This window comes from Montipora capricornis, chromosome 9, assembly GCF_036669925.1.
Source record: "Montipora capricornis isolate CH-2021 chromosome 9, ASM3666992v2, whole genome shotgun sequence".
Lineage (NCBI taxonomy): Eukaryota > Metazoa > Cnidaria > Anthozoa > Scleractinia > Acroporidae > Montipora > Montipora capricornis.
The window spans coordinates 32,162,273-32,172,082 of record NC_090891.1 but is presented as its reverse complement, the minus strand read 5'-3'; the positions used below and the strand labels follow the sequence as shown (position 1 = coordinate 32,172,082).

General features: G+C 41.3%; 1 protein-coding gene across 1 annotated transcript in view; it reads right to left on the bottom strand.

Annotated features, from left to right (window-relative positions):
* Window positions 1-965: 965 nt before the first annotated feature.
* Window positions 966-9,810, bottom strand: part of LOC138016660 (uncharacterized) — an 18,062-nt gene continuing 9,217 nt past the window's right edge. The window contains exon 2 of the mRNA XM_068863849.1: window positions 966-8,240. Coding sequence (XP_068719950.1) covers window positions 5,171-8,218 — 3,048 coding nt within the window. The 5' untranslated portion in view covers window positions 8,219-8,240 and the 3' untranslated portion in view covers window positions 966-5,170. The remainder of the gene's footprint in view (window positions 8,241-9,810) is intronic.

The following is a 9,810-nucleotide window of genomic DNA, read 5'->3' as shown; positions in this document are numbered from 1 at the left end:
CTATGGTCAACAGACTGGAAACCATTTCTTTGCTGTCTCTTGTTGTGTTGGCTATTTTGAACGTATTTTTTGCTTCTTTTATATCGTTGGCTGTTCCCCTGAACGATCCGCATTTTATCATTTGGTGGAATGTTTGTCAATACGGGCAAATGATCATTCTCCTTGTTGCTCCTGCTGTGTTTAGTTTTCTGGTGGTTGCAGCTGTTTTTTTGCAGATAGGTCGGTTTGTTTATGTGGTTTGTCACACGTTTTACCGCTCGTGTCGGTTTTGTTGGGGCTGGTGTTTCGCAAGAAGGGGTAACGAGATGAGGCCCATTTTGTCCCAATCAACCGATAGATGATGACAGTTTAGAACCAGGCTTGACATGCTATTAGAATGGTTTTCTCTTAAACAGGTGACACAACTGTTCAAGAGCAAGAATGTGTATGTGATTTCTTAAGAGGTTCCAAAACATCGAAACTTGTTAAGGACGGTGCCTACTATTGTTATTGCGCATACATTCTGCGCATCTCGAGGTACTCGGATTTCCTATGGGTGATGCTTATTAAGACAGGGATATTTTCGCGCGGTTCAAAACTATGCGGAGAAAACAGAACTTAGCAAGTGCTCTAGGTATCCAAAATTTTTCAGAGATAATTAAGCTTCAATTTGGAAAAGAACGCCATACATTCATTTGCTTTGTATTTCAAATCTTTTTACAAATATTGTTGATTAAGTATCTTCAAAAAATGCTTGGTTACCCCTAATTTTCTTTTTGGATTTCAATAACACTTGTTAAGATCTGTTTTTCCCGCATATTCAGTAAACCGCGCATAAATACCTTTGAATTAGTAGGCACAGTCCTTAAGTAAACTAAAACACCACGAACAACATCGAGACGTACTTTTCAATCCATCCAATAGCGATTATGATTTTCACTGCAAAAAATTGAAAGCACAAAAAAGGATAACTGCCCGGATGTAAAACTACCCGGAATTTCTTAACGTACAAAAAAATGATGTTTGCTTCAGTTCTGTCTACGTAAATATCGTAAATATCGAATGTTAGCCTAACGGTTGCTAGATGTTTGCGATTTGCGTAAGGGTTCTGAAACTTGGAAACGTTTAAAGTAAGCTTGAGGAGAAGTGTTGGATTTCATTTTGTAAAAGTAAGCCAATACAACTGTAATAGCTATTCAAACATCTTTTGACTTTTCCACATAGTCCTTTGGAAAGTTGCAACTCAGTACCATATTTTTATTTTAAGACATATGCTTCTTGCAGGGCTCAAAAAGGGTAAGGGGTTTTACTTTATCTCATTAGTATACAGGCAATGTACAACAGCATGCGAAGAAATACTGACTGAAAAGACGGAAACCGCTCTCAACGGAAGAAGTTTCTGAATTCTCCGACATTTTGTCATGGCTGCTCTAGCGACCGTTTACACCTGCAGAAGTCAGAATGAATCAATCGCCTCTTTAAAGTGGCCTCATTCCACAGGAAAAAAATGCCAAGAAAACACCTTACAAAAGAAACTTCACTGAAACGTCATCTTCAGTAAGATGATGCCCTTGTGTGTTAAATATATGTAAGTTGGACACTTAAGAGTGTAGGAAAAAGCAGCAATCTCTGATCCTCTTATTTAAATGCATTAGGAATATAGGGTCGAAATACATTAGACTTTTTTAGCATAAGGGAAACGTCTTACAATTTAAGAGGAAATGGTATTAATCTTTGCGTTCCTAAATTTAATCTTAATTTTACGAGGAACTCTTTTACCTACAAGTGCGCTCAGACAACTATTGAATAAACTTCCATTAGGTGGAGCACTTGTGCTCTTAGCCGACAACGTGGTCAAATACATCATAGCGATGTTTCTCGTGACGTCACCTATTGCTATTAATATGCCAACCAGACCCCAATTGGCTGTTGAAACAATGACTTCCTTTGTTCCTTGGTTGGCAAATTTGAATATCAAAAGAAATGTGACGTCAATTTTTGTAAACAAGAAATATCGCTATTGTATTGTGTTGTGTGCGGAGATTCAAGAGAGCACCATGAAAACTGAAAATATGACTCTGTAAGTGAACGGTTCTTTTCGTTATAAAATTTGCATCTGTGTGCCGCTGGGTAGTTGGAGGGGAGACCGAAGTCCTAATCCGTGGAATGCAGTGATGCGTTCATAACCTAAACCGCTATCGTCCTATTTTTGATGACGTAGGGACGATAAAGGTTCTTCGAGATTGATTCAAGATTTCATGGGTGCTTACCAAATAATCCGGATGGAATGATCGTTGCATAAAGGTAAGCGATTTTCCGAATTTATTCTCAAACTCATTAATAATTCATCAAGTGATAAACCAATTGCATGCCCGCATTTAGGTCACATGGATGCACCTTGATACCGCGGTAAAGAACAGCGTGTTTGGAAATCAATTAGAAAAAGCAATATACAACTTAAACGAAGCTTTATTACTTCTATTGTTTGCTGTTTACATTTACGTTTACAGTGCAATTCAAAAACGCTCCTGAATAAACATTCCGCGCGCACTGTTTACAATTTCTAAAGTTTCAGAAACTGTACTACCACTACCGGAAGCTTCTGTTACACTGCTGGATGTACAAGGTCCAAGTAGATTCGACACTTTAGCACTTTGCTCTAAACTAGGTTTCTCGTAGGCATTTGACCTATGTCCGGTCCTTTTACGAATGAGTTTTTCTTCAACGGCTGAATTAAATAACTTAGTGGCACAGGCAATTCTCAAACAATGAGCCGTTTTCCGATTAATTCCAACCTCCTTGCATACTTTTGGGCGGTCGAAACCGGCAAGATTCATCCTCAGCTAACCTGTCCATGTTTCGGAACTAGCAGGACGCCACTGAATGCAAATTGTGACTACTTGAAATAAACAAGCTTCAGTTGTGAAAAACACGATATTATCATCACAGACTGTGCGCTGATTAAATCAAAGAAGGCAAAAATCACATGCTTATCTGATTTTTGCTTTCTTTTGTTCTTTTGTTTCCTTTTTTTTTCTTTTGTTTGCAATTAAGCGCAATAAATGCCCTCGGACTAACGGCCTCGGGCTTTCATCAGTTTTCCGTGTTTGGAAACCCCGGTAAAACACGAAGCACGAGTTTTTGAAATATTATTACGTCCATCTCGCATATTTACTCGATCTTGTGAGAAAGGGCCTGGAAACGGAACGATTCTCGCAAATGGTAAGAGAATTTCCCGAATTCCATTCCGAACGGAAAAAGTGGACACCTCTGGAGGTTGTCCACAATTTCCGAAACGATTTTCCGGAAAATTGCCTTTCCTTGTGGCCTCAAACCGAAATTCCCCGATTTTTTGGCTAAATGGTAAGCACCCATAAGTCACAAATGAGTTGTAACCCCGGGGTAATTCTCCGTGGCCAACGAACTCCTGAACTCTTACCGACCAGAAACCATTTCGCATTCTGCATCAGACGAAACAAGTCTCTTTGTTTACGTGTGGCTTCAAATTTAACTTCTGCAAGAAAGAGACTCGCACAAAACGTGCTGGCTGGAAGTTTAAAGAAAGCAATTTTACCGGGAACTTTTTATTCCAAGCAAGGTTTGCTTGCAGGAAAACCGTGATTCTTACAAAGTACACATTTTCACGTGTCGCGCACGTGACAAAGTGACCTCTTTCATTTTTTTCTGCAAAAGATGTTTCATGGGTCATTTCGGAGGTTTCTCTAAGCAAATCACGAATCTTAAACCGTTCGATTAGCGTTTCCTTTCTCAAAAATACCCTCGATCAGCAAAAAACAATGTCCTTAGCCATTTTGGAATAAATACAATATTTTCACATCGTTTCCATGGTCAAGTGGTTATTGTTAGCACCTATGATGAAGTTAAGGACGTTCGCGCCCAAAACGTTCTCACGTACAGATTTTTTTCAAACTTGCCACGCAGAAAGATAATGATCTACTTTTGCCAAAAAGGCAAAAAAATAGGGGTTCACCGTGCTCGTTTTCGAGATCATGAGGTGCACTTTTAGAAGCTTGCGTTATTTTTAGACGATCTTAGCTTACAACTGTCAGCAATAAAAAAGCTACGTTAGTGAAATTTAGATCAGGTAAACGTACTCAATTCAACATAACTAATATAACTAACAACCTTTTGCAGCTGTCTTTTTTTTTAGGTGAAATAGACCTTGAAAAACGATACATATCAGTCTTCGGTCGCACGAGAGCATAAAAGGCCAAATATTTGTAACTTCTCACGAACAGATTTTTGTTGTTTTTTGTTAAAATGGACAAAATCAGGAAAGGAAGTGATCTACGGAAAGAAAAATGGGGGTCACCGAGCAATCGCTGCGAAGTTCTAAAAGCGATTGTCTATTCGCACTGTCACGCCATTGCGTGCATTCCGAGAAGACCTGGGTCCACAGCTATCCCATGATGCCACATGCTTTCACGTTCCATTCTTGTGGAAAATGTTTGCGCCTTTAGCATCGTGTTTACTTTCGTGGTCTGCGATGCATGACGTGTGCGTGACATGCGCGAAAAAATGCGCGGTAGCAATAGGCGCGAACGTCCTTAAGATAACCCGGGCCCGGGTATTCATTACATTCACATACAAACATCACGAGAAGCGCAATGTAAGTCCGATGTAAGTCTTGTGTGGACCCATTTCCATTACATTAGTAGGGCTAACGCTCACATGGTTCATATGGGTAGAAAACTAGCACTTCACACATTACCTTCTAATAGTTAAGACTAAAGTCTGTTGAAATGTAAGTGCTACATGGCCAACGTTTGCAAAAACGTAACCCTTCCTTTTGATGTGAGAAGGACAGAATTTTCTCTTTTCTTTCCTTTAGTGCTAAATTAATCAAACACCACTGTATTTTTGCAGGCTCGAGTTGAGACTAATTGGAACCTCTTCTTTTAAAAAACAAAATGGCGACCAAAATTGTATCCCTGGCGACTTTTTTAGAAAGTGAAAGTCGCCAAAAGGCGACTTACAAAAAAACTTAGCTTGGTGCTGTGCTGTAATTAAGAGGAACTGTCGTTAAGTGGACCTGTAATTAAGTAGATATGTAACTAAGTAGCACTACTATGTTTTTTTCCCACTGTATTATTATTATTATTATTATTATCAATTTTATTTTTTTGATTGTTTTTTTTTTGGTTCAATTAAAATAATAATAATAATAAAATTAATAATAATAATAATAATATACAATAATAATGATTAAAAAAAAAGTGGTTTTCAAAGCTGGCTTTAAAGTAGCTGATAGAGAAATCTTCGGCAGGGTTTCCTTACATTGTAAAAGAATGTAGGCGTGCTTAGATTTATCAGGACTGGCGTTACTCGTAAATCGGACATCTCTGCCTCTTTCTCTTTCGTTTTTTGCGCGAATTACTAGACCGTAATTAGGCGTTCCGTTCCTCCAGCGTCTAACTGCATCGGTGACGTCAAACCTCACGAAACCCTTTGGGGTAGAGCGGGATATTGTAACTGTTCCCCCAACTGGATTAGCTTCAGCATCAGTACCATCCAGACCAACTCCTGGCGATGACCAAACAACACCCGAAAGGCGATGAGAGCTAGTCGCCTGAGCCTCTCTCCAGGACTTCTTCATTAAATGCAGCTCCAAAGTCCGATTAATGAAAGGAACAGCTTCTTCAGTCTCATAGCTCGCCTTATGGGAATATTCGTAATACAGGAACATCGTGGCAGATTCACTCTGGAAAGGTTTGCAAATGGTAGTCGGATTCTCAAACTGCACCAGGGATCGTTTGTTCGGAAATCCTGGATGTTGGGCTACAATGAGATACCACAAATAGTTAAAATTCGTGCTTGCACGTTCCAGTGTGACATCTTGGGTCACATCAAGCCTGTAAACCTTAGTAAACCCGCCATATTGCACAGCTGTAGTACTCACAGTGTTTTTCAAGGCCGGCTTTAAAGTAGTTGATGGAGAAATCTTCGGCAGAGTTTCGTTACACTCTAAAAGAATGTAGGCGTGCTTAGATTTATCAGTACTGGCGTTACTCGTAAATCGGACATCTCTGCCTCTTTCTCTTTCGTTTTTTGCGCGAATTACTAGACCGTAATTAGGCGTTCCGTTCCTCCAGCGTCTAACTGCATCGGTGACGTCAAACCTCACGAAACCCTTTGGGGTAGAGCGGGATATTGTAACTGTTCCCCCAACTGGATTAGCTTCAGCATCAGTACCATCCAGACCAACTCCTGGCGATGACCAAACAACACCCGAAAGGCGATGAGAGCTAGTCGCCTGAGCCTCTCTCCAGGACTTCTTCATTAAATGCAGCTCCAAAGTCCGATTAATGAAAGGAACAGCTTCTTCAGTCTCATAGCTCGCCTTATGGGAATATTCGTAATACAGGAACATCGTGGCAGATTCACTCTGGAAAGGTTTGCAAATGGTAGTCGGATTCTCAAACTGCACCAGGGATCGTTTGTTCGGAAATCCTGGATGTTGGGCTACAATGAGATACCGCAAATAGTTAAAGTTCGTGCTTGCACGTTCCATTGTGACATCTTGGGTCACATCAAGCCTGTACACCTTAATAAACCAGCCATATTGCACAGCTGTGGTACTCACAGTGTTTTTCAAAGCCGGCTTTAAAGTAGTACTTGCACGTTCCAGTGTGACATCTTGGGTCACATCAGGCCTGTAAACCTTACTAAACCCGCCATATTGCACAGCTGTGGTACTCACAGTGTTTTTCAAGGCCGGCGTTAAAGTAACTGATGGAGAAATCTTCGGCAGGGTTTCGTTACACTCTAAAAGAATGTAGGCGTGCTTAGATTTATCAGGACTGGCGTTACTCGTAAATCGGACATCTCTGCCTCTTTCTCTTTCGTTTTTTGCGCGAATTACTAGACCGTAATTAGGCGTTCCGTTCCTCCAGCGTCTAACTGCATCGGTGACGTCAAACCTCACGAAACCCTTTGGGGTAGAGCGGGATATTGTAACTGTACCCCCAACTGGATTAGCTTCAGCATCAGTACCATCCAGACCAACTCCTGGCGATGACCAAACAACACCCGAAAGGCGATGAGAGCTAGTCGCCTGAGCCTCTCTCCAGGACTTCTTCATTAAATGCAGCTCCAAAGTCCGATTAATGAAAGGAACAGCTTCTTCAGTCTCATAGCTCGCCTTATGGGAATATTCGTAATACAGGAACATCGTGGCAGATTCAATCTGGAAAGGTTTGCAAATGGTAGTCGGATTCTCAAACTGCACCAGGGATCGTTTGTTCGGAAATCCTGGATGTTGGGCTACAATGAGGTACTGCAAATAGTTAAAATTCGTGCTTGCACGTTCCAGTGTGACATCTTGGGTCACATCAAGCCTGTAAACCTTACTAAACCCGCCATATTGCACAGCTGTGGTACTCACAGAGTTTTTCAAAGCCGGCTTTAAAGTAGTACTTGCACGTTCCAGTGTGACATCTTGGGTCACATCAGACCTGTAAACCTTACTAAACCCGCCATATTGCACAGCTGTGGTACTCACAGTGTTTTTCAAGGCCGGCTTTAAAGTAGCTGATGGAGAAATCTTCGGCAGGGTTTCGTTACACTCTAAAAGAATGTAGGCGTGCTTAGATTTATCAGGACTGGCGTTACTCGTAAATCGGACATCTCTGCCTCTTTCTCTTTCGTTTTTTGCGCGAATTACTAGACCGTAATTAGGCGTTCCGTTCCTCCAGCGTCTAACTGCATCGGTGACGTCAAACCTCACGAAACCCTTTGGGGTAGAGCGGGATATTGTAACTGTACCCCCAACTGGATTAGCTTCAGCATCAGTACCATCCAGACCAACTCCTGGCGATGACCAAACAACACCCGAAAGGCGATGAGAGCTAGTCGCCTGAGCCTCTCTCCAGGACTTCTTCATTAAATGCAGCTCCAAAGTCCGATTAATGAAAGGAACAGTTTCTTCAGTCTCATAGCTCGCCTTATGAGAATATTCGTAATACAGGAACATCGTGGCAGATTCAATCTGGAAAGGTTTGCAAATGGTAGGCGGATTCTCAAACTGCACCAGGGATCGTTTGTTCGGAAATCCTGGATGTTGGGCTACAATGAGGTACTGCAAATAGTTAAAGTACGTGCTTGCACGTTCCATTGTGACATCTTGGGTCACGTCAAGCCTGTAAACCTTACTAAACCCGCCATCTTGCACAGCTATGGCACTAACAGCGTGAACGAGTGTCGCTACTACAAACAACATTGCCCGCCAGTTTCTTGTTCTACTGAAATTACAGAAAAATAAAACGTAATATAAGTAATCAGTTTAGTGTATTGTGGATCCAACGCAGCATACTCAGAGAAAACACTACGAAACAAAAAGTAGGTACGCAGTGCGCAGATGGTCGGACATGCAACACAGTAATAAACTATTGCTTGTTTTAAAAATAGCCACAATGTTACATTCAACTGTAAGTAAACATGATTCATATTTCAAGCAGGAAAGCATGCATTCCAAGGCCTCCATTAAAGAAACGTACGGTTGTAAACCTTCATCAGCTTGAGTTCTGCTGTTCATTAAATGACCTTTGACATTACCTGCCAAACTTTTTTTGTAGTGCAAACTAGAGTTAATAGGGACTTTAAGATAGTGGACAACGGTAGGCTGGGACGGTTGGATGCGTATACCGGAGACATGGGACGAGTACGGTAGAAAGGCGCGAAAATTTTTACGTGGAATGTCGAAGGCATACCATGTCTTAAAACCGGACTGGTGTCAAATCTTTTTTTCTTTTTGTTGATAGTCACAAATGTGCATACCCCACGGATATTGCATTAAGCTCCGATCGGGTGAATTTACCTTTATACCCTTCAGTATATCCGAATTTCCCTGCCCCAACTGGAAACCATATACTTTCCCTGCGCTACGCGATCATGTGCTCGCGTTAGACCACTCGGCCACCGCGACACAGTTCTATCGCAGGGAGGAAATCAATTATTTAATGTGGAATCTTTCCGCCGGCCATGATTGACACAGTATTAAAATATTCGATAAAGTGGACAGATGTTTTTTGTTTGAGAAAGACAAGCTTTAAAGGTAAGAAGAATTTTCTACGTTATTTCTAGATTTTGCTTCGTACTTATACTTGTGTGTTCCGCTGTGAACATTGCGGTATTTTGCACAGAACGAATACTTCATTAGAAGTATTTTGCATAGCACGAATACTCCAATATTTCTTGGGAACCGGTTTGTTCAGCCGTTTTGGCGTAGAAAGAAAATAAGAAAATAGCTTTCAACGGCCAAACAAAATAAAGAATGAAATCAAGTTTTTAAAAAAAAACGAATTACTGATGTCTGTCATGGGGGTACTTTAGGAATTTCTGGGTGGGGATGTGCCGCTGGGACCCTGGAACCCTTAGCCTATACCAGAGCTAGTTCAGCTGAATTTTGCTACCCTATACTAGGGTAAACTCCCACCGATTTCGGTCTAAATACCGATACTTGAGAGTTAATAATATCCAGAAGTTTCTCATGATAGCCATTTATCGACACTGTTGAGGCTGAGTTGCGCAAATTTAAACTTTGCCGACTCGACTTTTTAATATTTTTGAGCGGGAATTTCTGGTTTCCTTAGTCTTGATAAAATCTTCAAGCGACTGGTCAGTTTCGTGAAAAATGATACCCTATTCTAGACCCAAACGCTCTGATTTATATACCCTATGCTAGAGTAAACTGCTTGAAAACCATACCCTTCACAGCGGCACATACCTATATAGCCCATATATGGCAGTACCCCCCCCCCCCCCGGGTTTTGCATCCGTCACGGGGACTTTGCAGCGGTCCCCCATCCAAGT